We start from the raw sequence: 23,920 nt of genomic DNA, 5'->3' as shown, positions 1-23,920 counted from the left end.
AGCTCCTTCAAGCACTGGCTGTGATCCTTGACCTTATCTGCCAATTTGCCATGGTCCGCCTTCAGGATGCTCAAACCGGTAGTAAGAGTGCTCAATTGAAGCTCCATCGCCACCCTGGACTCCCTTATCTCCTTAAGTATAATGTCCAGTTTGTCCGGGGGTCGGACCTCTACATTACCAGGCAAGGCAGCCCCCCGGTGGAGCCCCCGCCTGTGACACCCGACATGGCACCAGGGGTATCAGAGCTGTCTCTCTTCTCCTGCCCCCTCGCCCGATTTCGGCCCATAGAGCTACATCGCAGGGTTGTCTATACTAGGCCTGCGCAAGTGGTCAGGGCTCTAATGTTGGGCAAGTACACCAGTCTGTATTTTTTCTGGCCAATTCCCAGCAGGATGGCCCCCAGGAAAAGAGGAGTAGTCCGCTGAGCAGCGCAGCGCCCCCACACAGTGTTTCCCCCAAACAAACTCGTCCCCTCTGGGGTCTCCTGGGCACAGTCCACGCAGGGAGGGGGGGGAGAGGGGAGTCCCCACACGGTCTCCTCCGTGCAAAACAAGCAGCTGTACTCCAACTTGAGGCAGCACGCAGGAAGGAAGGAAGGGTGCCCACAGTCAAAATGAAGAGGGGGGAAACCCACCAAGGCGCACTGTCTCTCACCGCCTTCAGTCCACCAGCCCCCTGAGAATGGCTACCTGACCACTCAAATTCGAATTACGCCAGTCGGACTCGGGCCCAAAGTTGGAAACGGACCTCCGCCCACCCATTCACAATCCAGGTAGGCCAGCAGCAGTCCGCGCCCGCCCAAGCACCAGGCCTGTCCTATGAGGCCTGTGAATCTGTCCTAGATTTACGCTGTTCTTCTCCACAGGGCCGACCCAGGCACAGAGCAATCCCCCAAACTCGCGCCTGGGCCTCACAGCTGCACCACCAGCCGGGCTTCCAATCTTCCATCGACATCCACTCTGCCTCACAGGGGATCACCGGCAGGCACTGGAAGTCTGCCCCGCCCAGAAACTCACCGTCACAGCACCCATAGGCCAGACCTCCTCTCCGAGGGCCACTGTAGGCCCAGCACAAAGCAGGCCCCGCCCACAACAGTAGGCCTCGCGCCATTCCGCTCTCCGACTCTGCTCAGGGTCAGGCACTCGTGGTCCACGGCAGCCAGGGCCGCTGCACAAACAGCAATCCGGCCGTCCCCAGCCGCGGCCGGCTCCGCCTCCGTAGACAGCTGCAACTAGTGGGCCACAGGTCCCCCCCCACCTCTGGATCTCTGTTCTCGATCCCGCAGAGGCAGCTCCAGCCAGTGACGGCTCCGCCCTCACTGCGGCTCCCGTTCTCAGCCGGCCCGCACCCGCAGGCAGGCCCTGCCCGAGTTTACCACCGTCGGGCGTGCAGGTAGGCCAGAATGATCCCCCGAGAAGCTCTGGGGTATCATTGATGTTTCTCCCACTCCCGGACAGGTGCAGGCGCAGCCAGAACCGCGCCAACAGGGTGAATTCCCCTGGGATGCGCCAGAGCACTATCGGGCCATAACCACCATCATGGCCAGCTAGCCACGCCCCCACTGCCTGGCCAGATGTGCTCCCACCGTATTACCCTTCTCGTATCTGGAACATTTAAGGCGTAGGAGGATCCGTTCTGCTCTATTACTGTGTATAGCATTTAATTTCCCTTGAGGGCAGAAACCTTTCTTTGTAAACTAAAGATGGGTTGTCTTTTGTGTTCTCTTTCTGCCTCTTTCAGTTCCCCCTCCATCATCAGTCTCTTTTGTACCCTACGCTTGGTCAATTCCGCATTAAGCGTAATGCATTGCCCTCTCAGGACCGCCATGAAGGCATCCCAATTAGTGGCCTGGGAAGTGCCTCTGGGATCATTATTTAGGAAATACTCCTTAACCCTTTCGATGCTGATGACGAGCTCAGCTCGTCATCACCCAAAGGTGTCGTGTGCTGATGACGAGCTGAGCTCGTCATTGGGCCACTAAAATGGCATTTTCCAGCACAGGGGGGGAAAACGCCCAGCAGCCATGTGGTTAATAGATTCACGTAGCTCGTCCCGCAATAATTGGTCCCTTGTGATAACCACTGGAAAGAACGATCTCTTGTATTTTGAGGGGGGACTATCCCATGCCTGAGTTAGGGTTCATGGAGTGTGATCTGATATAGTAATGGGGTGAATGGAGCTAGCTTGCATTGCAGAGGTTAGATTTTACTCAGGAAGAAATAATCTACCCTAGAATAGGATCTGTATGTATGAGAGAAGAAAGTGAAATCCCTATCATTAGGGTGCATCGTTCGCCTCGCATCCATTAGACCCAGCTCATAAAAATCTTTTTTCAGGACTTTAGTGAAGGTGCTGTACGTTGCAGTTTGGGATTGTGTACTATCCATACCCGCCTCCCATGTCAAATTAAAATCCCCTAGTAAGAAAATGTCCCCCTCCGCGAACCCCCACAACCTTAATAAGACTTGGAGATAAAATTAGTTTGATTATAGTTGGGCACGTAGATGGAGGCAAATGTGCAGCTACAACCCTGCAATTTCCCCTTACCCATAACTATTCTGTCGAATTCCAAGGATCTATGAAATAGCACTGCAACCCCATTGTGTTTCATTTTGACAGATAAGTGATAGACAAGCGGACAGGCCCTGTGTTTCAGCCTAAGGTCCTCTGCCCTTTTCATCTGTGTTTCCTGCAATGCCACAACATTGTGCCTTTGGTCCTCGAGATATTTCCATAGCTTCTAGCGTTTACCCGGGAAGCTCAGTCCCTTCACATTCCATGTGAATAATGTGAGAACCATTTGTGATTAATGTGTAGGAGTTGGTACTCAATGAACAACCTTATGGTATGCCCTTCACCAAGACTCCTCCTCCCCCCTCCCTGTCGCACGCGATTCTTACTCAGGCTCCTCTCCCTTTTTGCGCCCATCCCATAAAGTAGTGGTGTCCCCTGTGCATCCCAAAAAGAACTAAAAAAAACACACCTAAACATTTGGGGTCAACCTGACCCAACTTCCTAGGAAAGACTTTAGTGAAGTGCATTTGTCATGTACTTACCATGGACTTATTGGTCCATGTCCACTTATGGTGATCTATAGAATGTGATTATCAAGTCACCCGCTCTTTTGCAGGCGCCCTCAGACCTCCAACGGAGTAAGCCCACTGTCAGGAGTCTCCTCAGTCCCTAACTTGTGTGTCTTCCCCGTGGGGTAATGATGAGTCCCTCCCACCCAATCCCGGCCCCTGGCTCCAGTCCCAGTTATCCTCCATGGTCAGCCCCTTTGGAATGCTAGATCTCGACCCAGTCCCAAGGAATGCTACTCCTCTACCTGCACCTTCTCCTTTACCCTGGTGGTTATCAAGTCTCTCCCCGTTCCGGGACATCTCCAGCTTCATAGGTGTATTGGAACAACTGTTAATAATAAATGTCTATAACCCAAGGCTCTGTGGTAGGGTAGCGATCTGAGTCCTCTTCCGTTTTGCTCCGTCTCGCCCCAGCAATGTCATTTTTGCTTTTGCAATTTTGTTCTTCTTTGTTGTTGCCATAGTCTGTCTCCCTGTGAATCCACCGGTCCTCTCCTTACATCGCCTTGTTAAGCACCTTCTTCCGAGTCTTGAGGTGATGCCAGGCCAAGTATCTCTGCCGCTTCGAAATATGAGGTACAGTGGTGCTGCTTATTGTGTGGGTAGAAGGCGATGCCAAATGGGTAGGTCCATATGTATTTTATGTGATCTTGCCCCAGCTTTTTCTTAATTGGGCGACGCAGAGGTTGGCATGCTAGTGTCGCTGGTGAGACATCTTGATAGAGATCACATTTGAAGCTTTAGAAAGAGACCACATATTTTGATCTAGCTGCCATGAGAATAGCCTCCCTTATCTTGTGAGAATGTAATTTGGCCAGGACATCTCTTGGGCGCTTCTGTCCACCGGATGGTGGTGGACCCACTCTATGCATCATGTCAACTTTTATCTTCATGCCTTGCAGGCCCAGCATCTCCCCAAACATTCCCATGATGAAGGCTTCCAGATCGGGCCCTTCCGCCCTTTCTTCTGTTTTCCTTAAGCGAACATTATCTCTCCGGGCTCTGTTCTCGAGATCTTCACATTTGAGGCTATTCGCTTGTAACTGCTCGTGGAGTCCTTTTGTCTAGCTTTCCATTGCCGCCATTTTAAGCTCCAGCTCCTGCACCTAAGATTCCACTTAGAGAGTACAGGTGCTCACTTAATCGACATCTTGTTGTAATGTCAATAGCTTGCCTTGAATCTCAGAACGTAGGGCCTCCATTGACCCCTCAAGGTCCGCCTTGATTTCTTCCCTGAGTTCTTTCTTAAAGTCTCTCAAGGAGAACAGGAGCTCCTCCTTGGTGAGCGCCATCTCTCCCCCTTGTCGGCCCTCCAGCTGATTCCCTCTCGCTTCCGTGGGGGTAAAGTAGCTGGATACTCAATTTGTCTGCATATTTTTGGGTGGGATATGGTCGGCAATAACCTCTGAGCGTCCCCCTCAAGGCGGAGTGGTGCTTCTTTACATACAGGGCTCCCTTCGCCTGAACAAGACGACCAGCGCACGTTCTTATCCGTCGTCTCACAAGTATCTTTGCTGTCTCAGACCCACACGAGTGGCTGCAGGCTCAATGTACATCTCTACCTACTTAGGTGTTCCCATGAAGGTCCCTTCATCCCCGCATCCGCTGATATTGTGTTTAGACTCTGCCACCATTTGCCAGTCAGTCCGCCTGTATGTCCACTCTTTGGAGTATTGACACAAGCCGTGCTGCAGTAGGGTAGAGGCCTGCTAACTGTGGACCACCAGTGATCTCTATTATGGCCTGTGCAGCTCTAAAATCCCCATAGGGCCACTAGCTGAGGTCAGGCACCAGTATACTCACTGACCTGTGCTGTAGTGCTCCTTGTACCCGCCCACACTCCTTGCCTGCTCATGCCAATTTACCCCATTGTGCTACTGGCTGGGGCATTGCCTCCGTGTGTTCACACTGCTCCCTTTGTCTCTCTTATTCCTCTGAGCCCAACGGAGCTCACCGAGGCGCCATCTTAAAGTCAGGTAGCAGCCTGCCGCCTTCACATGTCCCCCTGGAGATCGTCTCAGTAGCAAGAGAGGGCAAAAGAAGGGTGGGGACAACCCTCTCGCCTCACAGCAACATTCTCTAGTTGTCGGGGAGCCCCATCCCTGTCTGCATACGTTTACCGCAGCCAACGCCCACCTGTCTCGGCCATAGCTGCCAAGGTTTCAGATTGCCATGTGTGACATTTTTACAATTTCTGTGAAATTATGAGTGACATTCCAACGACTAAGAGTGACACTTTCTCTCCAGCAAAAATCATGCAATGAAGACTAGGGAAACTTCTGAATATCAGAAATAACAGACATTTGAGCAACAAGAAACTCCCTCAGCCCCCCAATCACCTGTCCCCGCCTGGGCCCCAGTGCCGAGAGAACAGCGAGAGCTAGCATGGCTGGTAAAACAGTCACGCGCTGACCCGTAGTCTGGGAAGATAAACCCAGTTAGTCAGGGCGCTCATGATAAGGATGAGGAGACAGAGCAGCCCTGCGGCCGGGCCTGCAGATTTACTGTGGTTAAATCAGATCTGCAGATGAACCAGGCTCATTCAGAAGTATGATGAGACAGAGCAGCCCCGCCTGTCAACTAAATTAATTGTGTGTGACTAAAATAATTTATCAGAGATCAGACTGTGCATGCACTAATTATTAAACTGTGCATAGCTGCCAAGGTTTCAGAATGTTATGGGACATTTTCATACTTTCAGTGTAATTATAAGTGACATACGGTGACTATGAGTGGCACTTTCTTGTGTGCAAAATCAAGCAATGAAGCTGAGGGAAACATAAATATCAGAAATTACACCAATCTGAGCAACAAAACACTCTAAGGAAATCTTAAAACTCCTGCACAGCACCAGAAATGGAAGGGCAGTAACTTCACACGAGGGCCCGTAGTGTAAATGAGTGCAAAATTGCTATTGGACTAAAAGGACTTGTGACAAGTGCACACTACAGCTGCAGGGAGGGTCTTGCACCCAAGAGGTGATTTACACAGTAAAGCTATCGGCTCCTCTGGCCAGCTCTGCTCCTTGAAAGTGTTGCAGGGCTGCTTGAGTCATCTGACAGACAGCCTTTCTGATGTAGTATCTCTTTTCCACGGGTCATGTTAGGGATGCAATAAAAGCCTGTCCTCCAAACTGTAACAAACGCATATGACTGGAGGGCTTCACTAGTAAGTGTGAAGTTCTGATCCGTCTGGCCTGCCAATTATGTCCAGATGGGATGAGGGAGGCTGCAGTTAGAGAAAACATCCTGTGCCCATACCAAAAACTCAACATCACAGCGCTGAACAGACCAGCGTATTAAGTGTTGTGCACGACACCAATTGGGCAGGTGGCAAGGGAAAAAGGAAAAGTAAGATGTTTTTATATAAATGCACACACTGCTGAAAAATGAAAACATGTCAAAACCAGCTGTATTACTATCAATTGCATAGGCCCAGTAATGCATGTCGTTTAGAAATCGTAACGCAGCTAAAGTTTACCTACAGTCACCAGTCATAGATACAAATGTCCCAAAAATACATACTGATACAATCAAAAACTTCGCAAAAGAACTAGTAAATTATAAGGCAGGCATATTTCTGGCTTACCTGAATGGAAGGTGGAGTTAAAAAACCTAATGACACTGTGTGCCATCTGCGCATGGTTTCGGCCAGTGTACCATGAAACTGGCAGCCAGACCCTCGCTAACAATCCCACTGTCTGCCCTGTCTCTCGGTCTCTCCTCGGGATCAGACTGTGTTCATTGAAGCGCGGCCGGTTGGTGAAAAGTGTCACGCTGCTGCAACCCGAACTCTCCACAGGCCTCTCGGGGGTGGGTCTCTGCCGCCTTGAGTCTCTATGGTCTGTCTCCTGGCCACAGCTAGCCCTGGCCCAAACATCGAGCGAGCAGGGCAAAGACTTCCGTGATCCAGCGCGGACGGCTTCCCCATGGATGTGCCTTAAAAGTAGGCTTCCGTCCCAGGCCTTGTGACTGGGGGAGCGGGCCGGTGCACCTTCGACGGCTGTGTCCAGGCATACGGGGCAACATAAAGGCGAGGCTAACATTAGGAGTCTGTGCTGTGCCCGTCCCGCCTCTGCAACGGCCGCCGGGTTAATTATATTATATTAATAAAGTATTGCCTCGCGCCCTCGCCGTCCTACGCAGGCAGCCAGCAGCACGACGGCGCCACAGAGCTGCCCGTAACGAAACTGCTGAAGGTAGGCCCAGCCCGCGTCTCCCGGCAGACTGCAACATTGTGGCACGGACTAGTGGGAGCATGATATTTAACTGTTAATGATCCTGGCAAGTCAAAGTAAAGTCTGCTGTGGCCCGGGCCGGGGGCACAGCGCACAGGTGTCAGAGGCGCTGTTTCAGCGCTGTCATCAGAGTGCCGGTCAGTGGCACAAATGCGTGACAATGCATTTCAGTGCGGTGATGCGGGAACACCACACTGAAATCCGTTAGCGTCACGCCTGATGCGTGATACTTGGCAGGACTGCTCGGCTTCTCCTACCGGACTCACAAGGCCTTCGTCACCACTCCTGATTCTTCTCCTGCCTCGATTTCCCCCGGCAGATGCACCCCTCCCATCTCCGGGGCCGGTCCTCAGGTCCTCGATTCCGTTCTGCGGCTTCTCGTTACTTCCAGTGAGGGTCTCACGCCATCACCCGGCCACCACGCAGTTCCGCTGCTCCGGCGGCGCTCGGTGCCTTTCAGCTGTTACCCGGTCTCCTCTCCATGCCTCGGTACTCCTAGCCTTCTCGCATTTCATTTTCAGCGAAGAGAACCTCCCCCGCCGTTATTTTGGTGACTTTATCCCTCTGCTCGCAGCGGAGCCTCGGTGGATTAGGTCCGCTCGGCCAGCTTGGTTGGCCACCCGCCCCCCCCTTCTTATTTTTAGACAGCATTCTTGCAGCATAGATGTGATCAATTGGAACTGGTAAGGCATCAAGATTCCTACAAATTATTGTTTGATTGCTTGATTTGGGAACTGGTGATAAACAGGTAACCCAGACTGGGGAACCAAAACCTGCCCTGGCAAAATGCTCAAAGCAGCCCGCTCCCTTCCACTCCTTGTTCAATCTCTCTCTTTCCATCCATGCTCAATCTCATTCTCTCCTTTCACTCTTCTCACTCGCTGATGGATTTCTGTCTACGTCTGGAAATTAATTGAAAAACAAAATGTGTAAAGTAATTAAAGTCAAAAGAATGATTACAGATACATGCAATTCAAATTGGAAAGTTCAATGTGAACAAGGAGATTAGGTTGCCCTCTTAATATTGTGAAAACAGTATGACATGTTTGTCTCTTTATATATTTATACCAATTATTTATCTTTTTGACTTTTCTCCAGAATCATTGTATTACTTCATGAGCCAAATAATGTGTTCTTTACTCTCCTTACTGTGAATGATACATTTCCCTAACTATGGTAATTAATTACCACCTCTTAATGAATGTCTTAAATGTGATATATATAATTGTTATTCATATGCCTAACACAGGTTGGAAGTTTGGAGCCATTCACGGAAGATCTGGACTCTTCCCTTCAGACTACGCACAGCCTGTTGCGGCACCTGATTTCGTCCATCTACCTGTGGACAAGAAAGATGAGCCAAAGAACAAACAGGGCAAGGTGGCTGCCTCATCTGCTCTGGCGGTGGCAGTTGCTTCCACAGCTGTTGCTCATGAATTTGATAGGAAGATGGATGTAAGTCCAGAATGGTTCTATTCTCCTTTGGATGGGTTTTAATGGCTAAGCTCTCTTCAAAGAGCTTTTATCCCATGTTCTGTAATCTTCTGACCTGGCTTTGCTCACTCAGTTTATTATATGTATCATATACATATATATATATATATATATATATATATATATATATATATATATATAATGCTTTGTTAATTATGGCACTCACTGTCGTGATCAAGGCTGCTGTGAGCAGTCGAAATGCGTAGTCACTCTGCACTCGCTTGAATAAACCTTTGCTTGTACATGTTGCTGTGGAGTTCGTCCATATCCTAATGTTACGTGTTGGGATACATTGTTATATATATATATATATATATATATATATATATATATATATATATATATATATTCAAGCTCCCTCGTTTGCACCTACTTCACGCACTCAAGGACGGGTGCTTCCGCGGATGGTGCCTTCCGCAATAGATTAAAGCTCTCACTCGCCTCGTTTTTCAAGAAAAGAGGAAGCACTCACAGGAGCGGGTTCACAGTTTTTATTACAAAACCCACAGCGACCAGACGCGTTTCGCCGTTTTGCCTTTATCGATGGTAAAGTAAGCGTCTGAGGCAGCCATTTTTATTTTACATCCACACGTGGTGTTTGACATAGAAAGAGGACCTCCCCGTGGAAAGTATAAGCGCCATCTTGGCATGGTCAAATAACTCATTAATACACAGTGATCCCGCATGGCATCATTACAGACAAACACAATATTGCACTTCATCCTGCTAAACCGTAAACGTCGCATGTGATTATCACAAAATTAAGTTACGTTATAATAACGCCCTGGATGGGCTTATGACCAATTCCACTTTCCGCAGTTACTGCCCTTCTATCAAGCCCTGAATGGGCCCTGTCTATATATATATATATTTTTTATAATACTAAAATTCCCCTTACCTCTTCACGTCGTCTCCTCTCCATCTTCCATGGTGACGTCATATGTCGTAAAGAGGAACCGGAAGTTTCTTTCCGTTTCCTCTTGCCGATTGCCTGTACTTCTCGACGTGACTTCAGGTGAGTTTTTATTTTTGGGGGGAGACCCCGCCCCCCAAGCCCCCTTTTTTTCCCTAAGCTTTTTTTTGGGGTGGGGGAGACCCCCAAGTCCCCGTTTTCTAATTTGTCCCTTTACCACACATGCCTTTACTACGTATCTCGTAGTAAAGGAATGCGTGGTAAAGCCTTTCGTGGAAACGGCTGCGTTGTAGTGGCCGTTTCCTATAAACCAAATATTCTCTTAGCAATACTTATATTACTAAGAAGTCTACAGCTATATTTTGATTAGAGAGACACCTCCTTTACCAATATTGAAATTAACTGTGTCTTTTTGCTCCCTTTTTTAAGTAAAATCTATGAAAAAATAACATAACACTCTAAGGAAGCACTTCAATGTGTAGCTTACCCAATGGAAATGACCCACCTTATCTATCTCTGTGTGGCCTTTGTACCAAATGCTCTGAATATACACAACTGGTGTTGTTTAAGTCAAAAGCTATTCAAATAAATAGGTCTTTGTCATCAGCATCCTGGCCTCTTTGCCAAGACTCGATCAATCCTATCTTCCATGCAGAAAGTTCTGTGGTTTTGAAGGGTGGAGGCACACTTGCCATGAACCTGAAAGTCTCACACTTGAAAAGTGGGATAAATTACTCTGAGCACTGTAGCTTATTTGCAGTTTTGATTTCCCTGGAAATTAAGGCAGTATAATGTAAAGAGGAAATGGGTGATCTCAGGCAACTCATTGTCAGTCAGTTATGACCCCTAATTTTGTAACTATGAATTGGTCACCCATTTAGTTAAACCACGTATATAAGAGGCTGCCACTACACAAAGTCTAGATCCTAATTCTAGAATAGTTATGTGGAAAACCTTTCCTGGTTAAGGACGGAGTCTCTCACCTACCTGATGTGCGACATGCTTCATCACAGGGCCACTCCCAGCATCTCTCCTAAGGAGTAGATGCATGCGACTACCCTTCAGAGTATAAGGGAGCTTTGGGGATAATATGTAGTAGGTAAGCAATGCCACTGATCTGGTCTGGAAAGGTGTGAGGGTGTGCAGAGGGAAAAGGTGCAGAGCAACAATAAAACTACAGATTAGAAGGAAAAGCACAGGTTATTGAATCCCCTAGTGTTAGAATAGAAAACAGTGGGGAACAGTTTTACCCACGCAATGAGGTCGAAATGTATATGCCTGTATTGACCCTAAAGGTGTCAGTGGCATTCGTTAGGACTCAAGTCCCCCTCTCTCCTTGCGCTGGTACGTATGGTGTGCAATAAGGAAAAACAATATACTACCCACATCTAAAGTGTTCATAAGATATCAGGCAACCACCTCAGTATTATTAACTGTAGGCCTGTAATCAAGAGAATGACTCACAACATCAGAAAGTACTTAGGCAAGATACATCATTTTTTGTTTGTATCTTCCACGAGCTGCGTTACAGAAGTATTGTGGCATATCGCAAAAGCAAATTATGCTCATGATGGCTGAAAAAAGTGGGGCGATCTGATGATCCATTTGGCAGCCACTGTATTAATCTTTGCTTCTATGTAACCACATTACAATTATACAAGCACTCTGAAGGTTAGATGGAAAACAGAGACAAGATGATTATGACATGGTACTCCCTAAATAGGAACTTTAATTTATATTTATGGAGCATTAACCCATTTAGACCTTTCTCACACTTTGCACTTACTTTTCCTCTCCAGGTGTCCCCAGCACCAAGTGAATATGCAGAAAGCTTAGATGAGTTCATGGATGGAGTTATAGATGAGAACATCCTGCAGGACAGTCGATACACCATGCTTGAGTTTGCCAAGAAATATTTCCGGGATGTACAGAGGAAGACAACGTAAGTTGCAATATTTAAGTACTGCTCATTAGAATCTACTGATATGTACTACATTGTGTGAGCAAATGTTCCATGTTTTAATGGCAGTCCTTGAAAGTTGTAGCAGAATCTCACATGTGCTGCCATTCCAGTCCTCAGGTGCTACGTTTGGTATTTAAATCAGAAAGATTGGTAACAACTCACTTTAAAGTAGACCTCTAAAATCCACTTTTATTGAAAATAGATAGTTGTTGGTGTATTGATTACAAATGTATGCCCACTATGTTTCAAGCGACAATCAACAGAACAGTCCAGCAGCTCGAGGTTTAAGTCTTGTCTGGCAATCAGCAGTCTTTCTAATTATTCATCCTCTTTCTTATAGCGACTCTTTCAGGCAGAAATCCAGAAGGGGAGGAGAACCAAAAGACCCAGCAGAGATGCTGAAGTTCACAAAGGTAACAAAGCTTTGTCACCTTGACACTCTGCTTCTCTCCAACTCTGAAAGGACCTGAGCTTATTGACCTCACACATCATTCTTAACCAAAATGGCATTTGCCATGAAAATCCCACCTTAAAACTCGATCTTATCAGCCCAAGCTGAGTTAATTTACATATGTTCCAATTTAGATTGTTGTGGTATACAAAGAGACCGCCACATGTGTAGCTTTTTTAAAGTCCCTCATGTCACCGAGACCTTTCCTTGGAGACATATGCAGACCTTAGGGAAAATGTACAAATGCTGATCCCAAATCTGTTTTTTTGGAAAACTAGTTCCTACACAATAGTTACATTAGAAAAACAAATGGGAATCCCTCCCACAGCCATATAAATGGTTATCCACCATTTTCCTTGCCTTTCTGGAAAGTACAATTTGATTGGTACTTTATAACTCCCACTGCCCTAGAGTTCAGCCTCAAGGCAGCTGCTTGACAGAAGTATAGCTTTTAAAGTTAGACAAAAGGACATATATTTTCGAAAGAGCTCACATCTAGCCTGTTACATTGTAGCCTCTTCTTTGTCTGCCGCATCAACGTTACAAACTGGACTATATCCCACCATGGCACATTGCTATTTCTTCTGCCTGTAAGACAGGCCCCTATGATCATTTTTCCATTCCCCTATTTTTGTGCTTTTTTTATATAGCGCAAACTCGACCCAAAGGTATCAGAGCGCATTACATGAGCATCAGTTTCATTGCAGACAGACACATTCATTTTTTTTAGGCACATGGAGATTAAGTGATTTGCCCAGAATCAAGGGTGTTTGAGCTCCAAACTCGAGCCTGGTTCCCCAGCTTCAAAGTTGAGTGCTCTAGCCGTTAAGCTACATCCTCTACCTTTTAACCCATACATGCATGTGTGCCGTTTTTCTGTTACCTTTTTTCCTTTGTCTCTGTTGCACATTTCCTGTTTGCTTCTTTACTTACCAGCAAGTCCCTGCTTAGCTTTTGGGTCACACTCCTATCCCATACTTCCTTTCCTGTGTTTTTTATGCCCTTCAACATTATACCTTGCTTGTGTCACAACTACTTACTCATCTGATCAGGTAAGTTCTACCCTACTGCATTACAACTATCAGCTGTACAGTTAGCTCAGAAGGTGAGTATGGAGGGTTGGGCTAGTTTGCAAAGCTCCAAAATGTTTCCTAGAGAGAACAGTGTTGGCTAGTGTACTTTGAAAGCAATGGGGTGTAAATACCTTCTTAAATTGTATAAAGCAAAGCAAGCAGGTTTGATATCCTTAAGGGTGGTCCAGTGGGTCAACCCTTCTACCCTTCAACAACATTTGGTTAAAAGGTCTGTAATATGCGCGTTACAGTGCAGTTTTGATGCATATTGAGCACATATCCATATGTTCTGCAGGAGTGTGCATTAAATATTCAAATACTGTTGTAATGTACTAGACGAGCCTTACCTTTTCCAGGTAAGCCTAAACTCACCCTCTCCAAGAAACATAAAAAAATTATTTTACAACATAATATATCCTAAATGTTGGCTACAAAACTTTGTGTGTTACAGTTAGTTAAGAATAAGAATTCTGGTTCAGCAGGTTTTCTTGGCAAATCGTTTTTCAAAATGTGCATATCATGTTTCTTCACTCAGTTTTTCCATCCAGCTCCCTTCAGGTTTATTCTCATATGTTGATCTTTCAATTCTATTGGAAATAGAGGCTGAGCATATACAGAATCAGGTAGCAATCAATTTCTTTACATGTGGAGACGTCAGTTGTGATAATGTAATACATGTTTTAGCCAAATAGATGATGAAATGCATCCCCACCAGTTATGAAAAAGCACACACGGCTGTTACTGCCCTAGGTATCAAAATCAGCAACCCATACTTCAAAATGAAAATGAGCATTAAAATATGATCTTTTAATAAATTTCAGAAATGCAGTTATTTTATCAAATATCAACTTGCCAGTTTCTGAAAATATTGAATGATCACATGACCACAATATTTTAAGAATGGGCCACTATTATTATGGTAGTTTGGCCAGCATTGCATGAGGGACGCTCACAAAAATGTAATTGATGGGCCACTATTAGCCAACAGTATCACAGAAGAGTCACTATGATACAGGAATATCAAGCATGTTAATGAGAACGTAAACAATAGATCACCTTTGGACACTAAAAGGCTGGGAAAGACATGATTCTGTCCAGAATGTCCCCAATATCTGAAGGATGGTCATCAATAGACCTTCCCCAGGGGCACTGACAAAGTTTTTATTTTTTAATTTTTTATCGAGCAGTGTCAATGGATACAAAAAGGTATTAAAAAAGGTTACCAGCATAATAATACAAAAGAATACAAGGACACACTCACAGCAAATAGTATAGCATTAGCAAAAATCATTTCATGTATTCTAAAGTGCTAATGCAAAAAGTGCCATATATCCAGCAAATATGTTATCCAGCAAATATGTCTACCCTTGGAGAACCTTTTACATTTGAGCGAGATGCTTCCATACTGAAATACATTTTCTAGTAGCTCCCACTCTTTTTGCATAAACTTCTTCATAGGATTTAACATGTTTCATTTTATTATACCATTCAAGGAAGGTTGGGGCTTTTGACGTTTTCCAATTCTAGAGGATCAATGAACGTGCAACCAAAAAAGAGATTGATAAAAACATCTCCCTCCCCTCTAGTTAATGACTGAATTTGCCTCTGTTTTGATAACCCAAAAAATGCCAATTTAGGCTCCGGTTGTATCCTACTCTAGAGCGTACAGCTAAGCTCAGCACACATTTTCTCCCAAAACTGGGTCAGCCTTGAGCATGTAAACAAAATATGTAGCCAAGCTCCCTCCTCGCCTGTTGACACCAAAAACTGTTATTCTCAACCTCGGGATACATTTTATGTAATGCTTGTGAAGTGTAGTAAGCCATCCATTGTGATAATAGCCCAATACTTTTAAAATTTGCGGCTCTCAATGCCTTACTACCATGTTGCGAGACAGTTTGCCACTCTCCAACTGAAAAATTGCAAGATAGTTCTTGTTTTATCTTTTCAAGAAAGTTGGTTACCAAAAGAGGCTTGCCTTGATTTCGAAATAATCGATACCAATTCCCTATACCTCGCAATTTTGTTCTAAACACTGCAGCTAAAACCGGGGTGGTACCCTAGTTTCCTGGGAGTATATATTTATTTATTAGTGATTTGACCTGAAGGAAGCTAAAAAAAAGTAGCCTGCTCTGATTGCCACATCTTGCCTGAACCTCGTCCCAGTTATTACATCTACCTCTTATTAAGAAGTGGCTTAACTCTTTAAATCCTTTTATTTCCCAGAGTTTACCATGGCTGTTCCGCATAAGAAGGCCCAAGCTTTTAATTTCTGTCAAGCCCAGATATTCAAATCCTGACGACTGGGCTTTTAGAGGATAGAATTTTTGAAGTCTACAGGTGAATGCTTGAAGCGTCTTAAATCTTGTTCTCTTGGGAAGTTTCGATGTTTTTATAAAGACCGGGAGCTGTGATCTAGCTTCATGGATCATATTATTCAGGAAAAAGCTATCCAAGGATCCCTTATTATCAAGTAGCCGAACAACTATATCCTTAAATGCTGCTTCATAATAAGTACGAATATGGGGGAGTGCAAGCCCTCCCCAGCTAGTATCCAGTTGAAGAATTGATAATGTAAGCCTTGGCGCTTTTTTGTTCCAAATAAACTGGCAAAATAATTTTTCCAATTCCTTACAATATACTGCATTGATTTTGATCGGAACATTTGAAAAAAGGAAAATTACTAAGGGTAGTACTGACATCTTTATCAGTGCGATACGCCATATCAAGGTAAGGGGAAAAAATGCCCACCTGGCCAATAGATCTTTATTTTTGCTCAATGACGCTTCATAATTTAATCTAAATAGATCCGCATATTGGTTTGTAACATAGATTCCCAGATAACGAATCGGCTCAAGAGAATAGGCTTGTTGTTTTTAATTATCTGGGAGAAAATCAGTACATACATTTAGCACCAGTACTTCAGTTTTCCTGTGATTGATTTTATATCCACCAATTGCCTCAAACTCCGCAAATTTTCTTAAAATTATTTCAGTATTTTGTTTTACAAGTTTTAAATAGAGTATAACATCATCCGCAAATTATTTTAATTTCGACATCCCCTCTACTGGAGTTTTAATCTCTATGGGCCAGATGCATCAAGCGAAATGCGCTCGCAAAAGGGCCAGATTCTGAGATTCTGGCCCTTTGCAAGTGCAATTTTTGCATTTGGGATGCATCATCCCAAAAGCAAAAATCGCAATTAGAGAATTCGCTAAATTGCGATTGTTTGCATTTAAGGAATCTCAAATTGAGATTCCTTAAATGCAATGCATGAAAGTATCAAAAATAGCGAATTCGCTAATAGGGCACGCAAATTACCACGAAGTACAACTTCATGGTAATTTGCATAAACTTTGAAAAATGCACTTTTGTGCATTTTTCAAAGTTTTATGTTGCGCACACACATGCCCTAAGGGCATGTGTGTGTGCAACATATGTGCACAGATCACATTCAGGGGTGTAACAGGGTGTCCTTTGGACACCCCTGCACCCTTGAACTCGCAATCTCAATTTGCGAATCGCTAATTGCGATTCGCAAATTGAGATTGTCTTCCCATTCATTCCTATGGGCCTCTAGGCCCATAGGAATGAATGGGGAGGTATTCATTAATTGCGACTCGCAATTTGAGAGTCGCAATTAAGGAATCGCTATTTTTTGTGTGATTGCATGATGCATTCCATTTTGCTATTCCTTATTAGCGATTCCTTATTTTTCGCTAATAAGGAATCGCAAAATGGATGCTTGATGCATCTGGCCCTATATTCTTCCGAATCCTAGCGGCCAGGGGTTCAATGAAGAAGGTGAACTATACTTGCGACAAGGGACAACCCTGGAAGGTTCCCCATCTAATATCAATTACACCTGCCAATTTTGAGTTTATCCTAATCTGTGCCTGAGCTCCTTGATATATATTCTGGAGCATAGCGATAGTCTGCAAAGGAAAACTAAACCTTTCAAGGCCATAGAATGAAGCACCCTAATTCACCAGCTCGAACGCCTTCGGGCACTGATAAAGTTGAATACACTTACACACACAGGCACACTCACACAAGCACAAACATGCATACATGCATGTAAGCAAACCAGGTACTCAAGTCTTTTCCTGTGACAGTACAAGAGCTCCACTTATCCCTCTCTAATCGGAGGATGCTGCATGCCGTGGTAGAATCAACAACTGTCCTTTAAAGCTTCTACTTGTCCTAAACAGCCAGTGATGCCTTATCCAATAAGAACCCAAGGTGTGGAAGCCAACAGAAGACATACATTCATTCTCTGCTTGAGCCCACTTCTCCGTACTCCTCCTTCTGATAGAGCAAGGGTTGATTAATGGAAATGGCCCATTGATGCTTCATTAGATGACATGCTGCACTGCTGAAGTATGTGCATCTTTGTGTTTGTGTCAATGTATGAAATTCTCCGCTGCTGACAGTCGCAGGTGTTAAATGTAAACATAGCATCTTATGAGATAATTTGTGTTCTTGTATAATCTGTAAAATTAGTTGGGATCTAACTTAATATGCTATTGGCGGGAATCCCTGTTGCCTGGTATTGGCCTCACACCCTGGGACAAAAACACAGGATAGATTGGATGCTTTTAGCTTAACTGAGACTAATTTAAGTATCTGTAATGGTACCAAGTAACCAATTTATTGGAAAACTGGTGAAATCTCCTTAAGAACGTTTTTATAATGATAATAATAATACATTTTATAAAGCGCCAGGTTACACTGAGGTCAGTGTCCCCCCGCACTGTGATGTGGCTAGCAACAATTAGTCAGGCATGTCTTCCCCTCCAGCTCCTCAAATGCGAACCTCCTCACTCTCTAACCAGAGAGAAGAGGTAGGTTTTCAGTTGTTTCCGGAAAATGCGTTTCGAAGTCTTTGATCGCATATCGGGTGGGAGTCTGTTCCAGTGTTGAGCAGCTTGGACTCGGACGGAGCGCCCACCCATCCTAGCTCTTCTAAACTTAGGAACCTTCATCAGCCCTTTCCCGGAAGATCTCAACTCGCGCCCAGGGATATACGGGCTCAGCAGTTCCAAAAGATAAGATGGCCCCTTCCCCTGCATGATGCGATGACTAATCAGCAGGGTTTTATAGAGTTTACAAGCAACCTGAAACTGCATATATACGGTATAGCCTTTTGGGTAATCTTTCAGAGACACTTGAAGGGCAACTTCCCATCTCCTTTTCCCCTCCGCTGTCCTCCACTTCACAATCCTTCATCTTCACCTTATGCCATCTCGTAGTTACATGTGTTGCCTTTTCTGATGGATTCTTCTAAGTGCAGGTGCCTTGCTTCGTGATGGTCTCCAGATGGCAGACTGGTTCTGGAAACTCCTCAAAGCTCTCCTGCAACAGAAGATGGTGCCACAACTCCACTTTGCCTCTGGACATTATACCAGACTTGATGTCACATAGTTACATAAGGAATCTACCAGGTGCACTGACGTCAGTTCCTTTTGACTGCAGCCTTCAGCAAGGTCTAGATTTGCAATGCTAGGAAATGTTTCCAAACATTGGTTTTTTTGTGTTAAATAGGAAGAATTGTCTCCACCAAAGTTGTCAGGATTTAAGGAATGTCACTCTTGTGGCAAGAAGACATCACTCTCGGACCCTCATAACATCCACTTGCTGAACCTGGGCTCCAAGCATAACTCCCGGTCATGCAAAAAAGAATGGCCACATGCACCCCAAGGCCAACAAGGAGCGAGAGGCTAGAATTTGCATGGCACATGTCTGTACTGATCCTGTTCTGACTCGCCTTCAAAGTGGACCATTTGCAAGGGTAGAGAGAAAGGTCTTTCAAGATGGGGAAAAAAAGGACGAGGAAGGATCTCTCACATCCCAAACATTTTTCCATTTCCAGGGGTAGGTCTCATAGTTGCTTGCTTCATTCCCCAACGTTGGCTCAACTTCAGAGCCAGACTTTGTGGATGTACCAGCATTGGATTTGGTGTTGGCTGAAGACGTGGAGCCTTCTGATCCACCTTTGATTTTTCTAGCCTCTGGTGTTGACCCCCCTCAGATCAAAGCCTACATTCAGGCAATGCTAGCCTGCTCTTGAAGGAACTCCACCCCGCTACTTTTGGTGGCTCCAACTCCATTACCAGCCAACCCCACAGAGATTCCCCATAACGCCAGTCTGGCACCTGCCAAATCAATCCCTTCACCAATGACTTTGGGACTAATGACACCAGTGCTGTCTCCTGCACTGCTGGCTGTGTCTTCAGATATGTCACTCTCGATTGAAGGCTATCCTGGTCGGGTCCAGACACAGGGGTCAGTACTTCTTGGAGGAGGCTCCTTACAGTTTTTTGCCTTGCTGCAAGTATTTTGGCAGTCTCACGGAGCTCTTTTGTTTGGATTCACACCCCATTCAGATGCCACATATTGCCTATAATGACGTTGATGACCACAGCAAGGTGGACCATCTTCTTCCCCCCACTAGCATAGGTAATGACAATTGCTTGGGTCTACAGAATGCAAGTGGGCTGCCCACCTTTTCGGTGGTGGACCTACAGTGTCCTTTGGGGGCCCCCACTGAGGAAGCTGCCTCATTCATGGTGGTCCTATGCAATGCTGTGAAGTTCCTTGTTCTACCACTGCCTGTAGAGGAGAAAACAGCCAAATTGCTCTCAGAGATTTTATAGGCTGCTTCTTTAGTGGTGAAACCATTGCCCCCCTTCATTGAGGCATTGATGGACTCAATGGAACATTCCAGCTTTTACCCCGACAGTTAACATTCAGGTCTCTCTACGCTATCGCCTAGCACCTGGAGACCCAACGTTTCTGATGGCTCACCTCTACTGAGAGAGTCTTGTGGTTCAGGTGTCCTCTTCTTTCAAGCAATTCCCTGATTCCATTCACCCTTTCCTCCCAACTAGGAATAGAAGAAAACTGAGACCATAGGGAAAAAAGTATTTTCTCAAGTTTTGGGTTATCTGTCATAGATTCACATGCATGAATCATTCCCTGTTGTCGAAGTGGGAGTCCCAATGTATCATAAAAGCAGTATGTATCAAAATAACAGGCAGTAAAGAGAATTCAAGATTCAGCTTAATAGCCTATCTATGTCCTTTTAAAAAAAAAGGACCAGCAACAGCACCCTTAGAATACTCCCTAAGATTTTCACCATACGTTGTGTGTGAGGGAGTCTCCCTGAGCTCTGCTTAGTTCTTCAGATTTGGTGATATCCAAATAGTTTTTTTGCCTGTTCCAGTATGTCAGGACTGGTCAAGAAACGACTCTTCACACTTTGTGCCACATATGGTAAGAAAAGGCTTCGTACAGAAGACCGTCGTAAGGAATGTATTTGTCTTCATCTAACCCACAAGGTGAGAGACTGCAAGATATGCAGAACTTTTTCTACAAAAACCGTCAAAGACCATGAGGTAAGACTTTTATTATGGTCGTAGAAACTTAAAAGCAAGAATGCTGTCATTTCTGAGCAAGAAAGTAGCGAGTGTTCCATCTCCTCACAGACATCGAGAAAGAGGGAAAGGTCTCACCATGAGACCACTCACAGAAGCAGGAAAGCCTTTAAAAAGACCCACCATGGATCTACAGAAAACTCCTCTCATAAGAAAAAAGGTAAAAAAAGGCCTCCTCAGACTCTAAATCTGAGCCTTCTACTCCATCTACAGCCCTCCCATTGACACCTAGATCCTCCTCTGCACTGGTTTAAAAAAAGACCAGGTTCCCTGAATAAAAATTTGCCAACAGCATCAGCGCTGTCAAAAACATCATTGATGGAACCTAAAAGCAGAATTTCGAGAATGACTTGCAGTCCTTCAACGCTTTCACCATCAACAGAGATCCCATTGATGATGGTATCAGCGTCAATGTAGACTACTTTGTCGACGACCACCACTTGACAATGACGTCGACAAAGACTGTACGAACACCATCAATGACCACATCGGTATCTGTGCCACCATCGAAGATGACCTCATCGATGATGCTGCCATCGGAAAAGTCCTCCTCATCGTCGGCGAAGTTCAAACAGAAGAAACCACATGTTGCTTTTGACCACACCGTTAACGCTACCATAAACAACCTTCTGGCACCTGCATCAAGGAAGGCTTTTGCGATTCCTTAATTGCAATTATTAAGGAATTGCAATTAAGGAATTGCAAAAGCCTATGCATGTAGGAATCGCTATAAAATGAGCAAATCCTAAACATTCCTTAATTGCAAGTGGCAAATTGCGAGTCACAATTAAGGAATGGCTTCCCATTCATTCCTATGGGCCAAAGGGAATTGCATGCGCAATTTGCGAGTACCCAATAGGTACTTGCAAATTGCGCATGCAATTTCAAGGGTGCCAAAAGGACACTCTGTTGCACCCCTGAAATTGTAATGTGCACTCATGTTGCGCACATACATGTCCCAAGGGCATGTGTGTGTAACATATAACTTTGAAAAATGCAGTTCAGTGCATTTTTCAAAGTTTTTGCAAATACCAACCTGTTTTATTTTTCGGTAATTTGCAACCCCTAATAGCAAAATTGCTATTTTAAATTGTTTCTAGCATTGCATTTAAGGAATCACAATCTGCGATTCCTTAAATGTAATTGCAAATTCTGATTTTTGCATTTGGGATGATGCATCCCAAATTCAAAAATACCTGTCGCAAAGGGGCAGATTCTGAGAATCTGCCCGTTTGCGACTGATTTTTAGTTTGATGCATGGAGCCCCTTGTCTACTAGAATTATGCCATCTTTAGAAAGTATTTGCCCTGAATACAGATCTCCTTGTAAAGTGCCCCCACTGCCACCCAGCCACTTGTTGGATCTTCAAGAATTAGAGGATGACGATCAATAAATGTTTGGTGCATCCCTTAGCTCCTCAGAGTTGAACGTCATATATCAAGATGAAGAGGATTATTCTGAGTCTGTGTATCACAGTCACTACCACATTAAGCAATACCATCCTTATGCTCCTTCTCCACCGCCACCAGGCATGGTTCAGGTTCCGGCTGCACTGATAGAAGACCTGCAAAACATTCTTCAGGACTATTACATGTGCTTCCTATCACCAGCTGAAGTGCAGCAGCCATCTGCAGTGGTACCTACACCTGCACCTAATTCACTAGACCATATGCCTCCTCCACCTTCACCAAGAGTAACGCCACAATCTCGAATTGCCATGCCTCTTCAAGAGGATCAGTTTACAACAGACGATGATGATGACTGTAGGAAGCTGGCTCTCTATATAGTGCATTTAAAAGAAGTACACTGTGTAGAGAGTCCAGTGGGTCCCAAATTGGCTTACAGAGAATAAAGCAGCTAATACTAGCTCTCTCTTTTGTGGTAGTGTGTGTGAACAATTAGGCTTATCAGAGTGTAGAGCTAAGCATTTGTTGTACTCACAGAGGCAATAAATCGACACACACTCAAAGAATAAATCATAAACTAAATTAGAAAAATAACACTTCTTTTTATATATATTTTTTACAACTAAGAAACTGTTCAAAGGTAAATACTGTTTTCGTTAGAAATTTACACAGGTAAGTAAAGCTTTCAAACATGTGAGCTTTTCTGCACAGTGCAATCCTATGGGAGTAAAAGACAGAGAATCATAAAGGTAGGTATAGTCAGTTCAGGGATTCCCCTTCAGGGTTCGGAGTTGTAGCGGGCCAAGGTCCAAAGTACTAACAGCAGTTCTTCAGGAACTGCCTGGGTTTTACCAGGAGCAGGGTGCTGGTGAGGTTGTAGCAGGGTGCCCTACGGTGAAGGTGGGCCACCTGGAAATAGGCTGCACAGGGGTACTTGGAGGCAAGTTCTAGAGCTCCCAAACGGGGGCCTAGGTCACGTTGTGTCTTGGAGCAACGGAGCACAGCCGGTTCTTCAGTACCTGGGCCACGCGGCTGGGCTGGGCTAATACGCAAACATGCTCCTTGCGGTTAAAGGCAAACAGCTGGCAGGGGCAAAATTGGGACAGCTGGGCAACTCACGAAGTGGGTCTCAGTGATGCTGATGTCCCTCAACTGTGATGCATGGGAATCCAGACTGCACTCTCACTGTCGGTGTTTGGTGCAAGGCATCCTGTACCCCAGGATTGGTGCTGAGTGGCTCAGGTTGGTCCTTGTATCATCACACTCGGTGGGGAGACAGAGCTGACAATGACCTTCTCCTGGTTGTCTGCAGCATCAGTCAGGCTGGAGAGCTGCAAGGTGGTGGACCAGATGCTTCTTGCCGGTGCCTGTGGACTGCAGGGGTATAGCTCCTCTACTCATAGGGAGACTGTAGCCAGTTTTCGAAGTCCAGGCAAGCTACCCTATGCTTTGTTAGTTCTCTGCTTTGCAGGATGAGTCTCTCTGTTTCAATTGTCGAGAGAGTTATGATTCTCCAGTATTAGGATGTCTTTCATAGATTCACATGCTTGAACAATTCCCCATCGTCGAAGTGGGAGTCCAACCGTACATAAAATAGTAGTAATATACATATATATATATAGAAAACATCATAAATATACATATACATATAAATATAATATATATAAATAGACATAAATAAGAAATTTAAAAGTACCATAGAACAACATAGGCCCATAGAGGCCTAAAGGGAGAATTCACTTTAGTAACATATCCATGTCATTATAATGGTCCACATTCCAGCCAATCAGGCTGCAGCACCCTCTAGATCCTTCTCCTCAGAAGCTCAAGCCCTCAGATTTTCTACTGCACGTCGTGTGAAGGG

General features: G+C 45.0%; 1 protein-coding gene across 1 annotated transcript in view; it reads left to right on the top strand.

Moving 5' to 3' along the window:
- MYO15A (myosin XVA) overlaps positions 1-23,920 on the top strand; it is a 1,716,372-nt gene that overhangs the window by 1,377,878 nt on the left and 314,574 nt on the right. The window contains exons 52-54 of the mRNA XM_086939741.1: positions 8,570-8,775; positions 11,527-11,669; positions 12,031-12,103. Coding sequence (XP_086795867.1) covers positions 8,570-8,775; positions 11,527-11,669; positions 12,031-12,103 — 422 coding nt within the window. The remainder of the gene's footprint in view (positions 1-8,569; positions 8,776-11,526; positions 11,670-12,030; positions 12,104-23,920) is intronic.

Source organism: Lissotriton vulgaris, chromosome 10 (assembly GCF_964263255.1).
Source record: "Lissotriton vulgaris chromosome 10, aLisVul1.2, whole genome shotgun sequence".
NCBI classification, from domain to species: domain Eukaryota; kingdom Metazoa; phylum Chordata; class Amphibia; order Caudata; family Salamandridae; genus Lissotriton; species Lissotriton vulgaris.
Note: the sequence above shows the minus strand (reverse complement) of the source record. Positions and strands in the feature narration are given on the sequence as shown.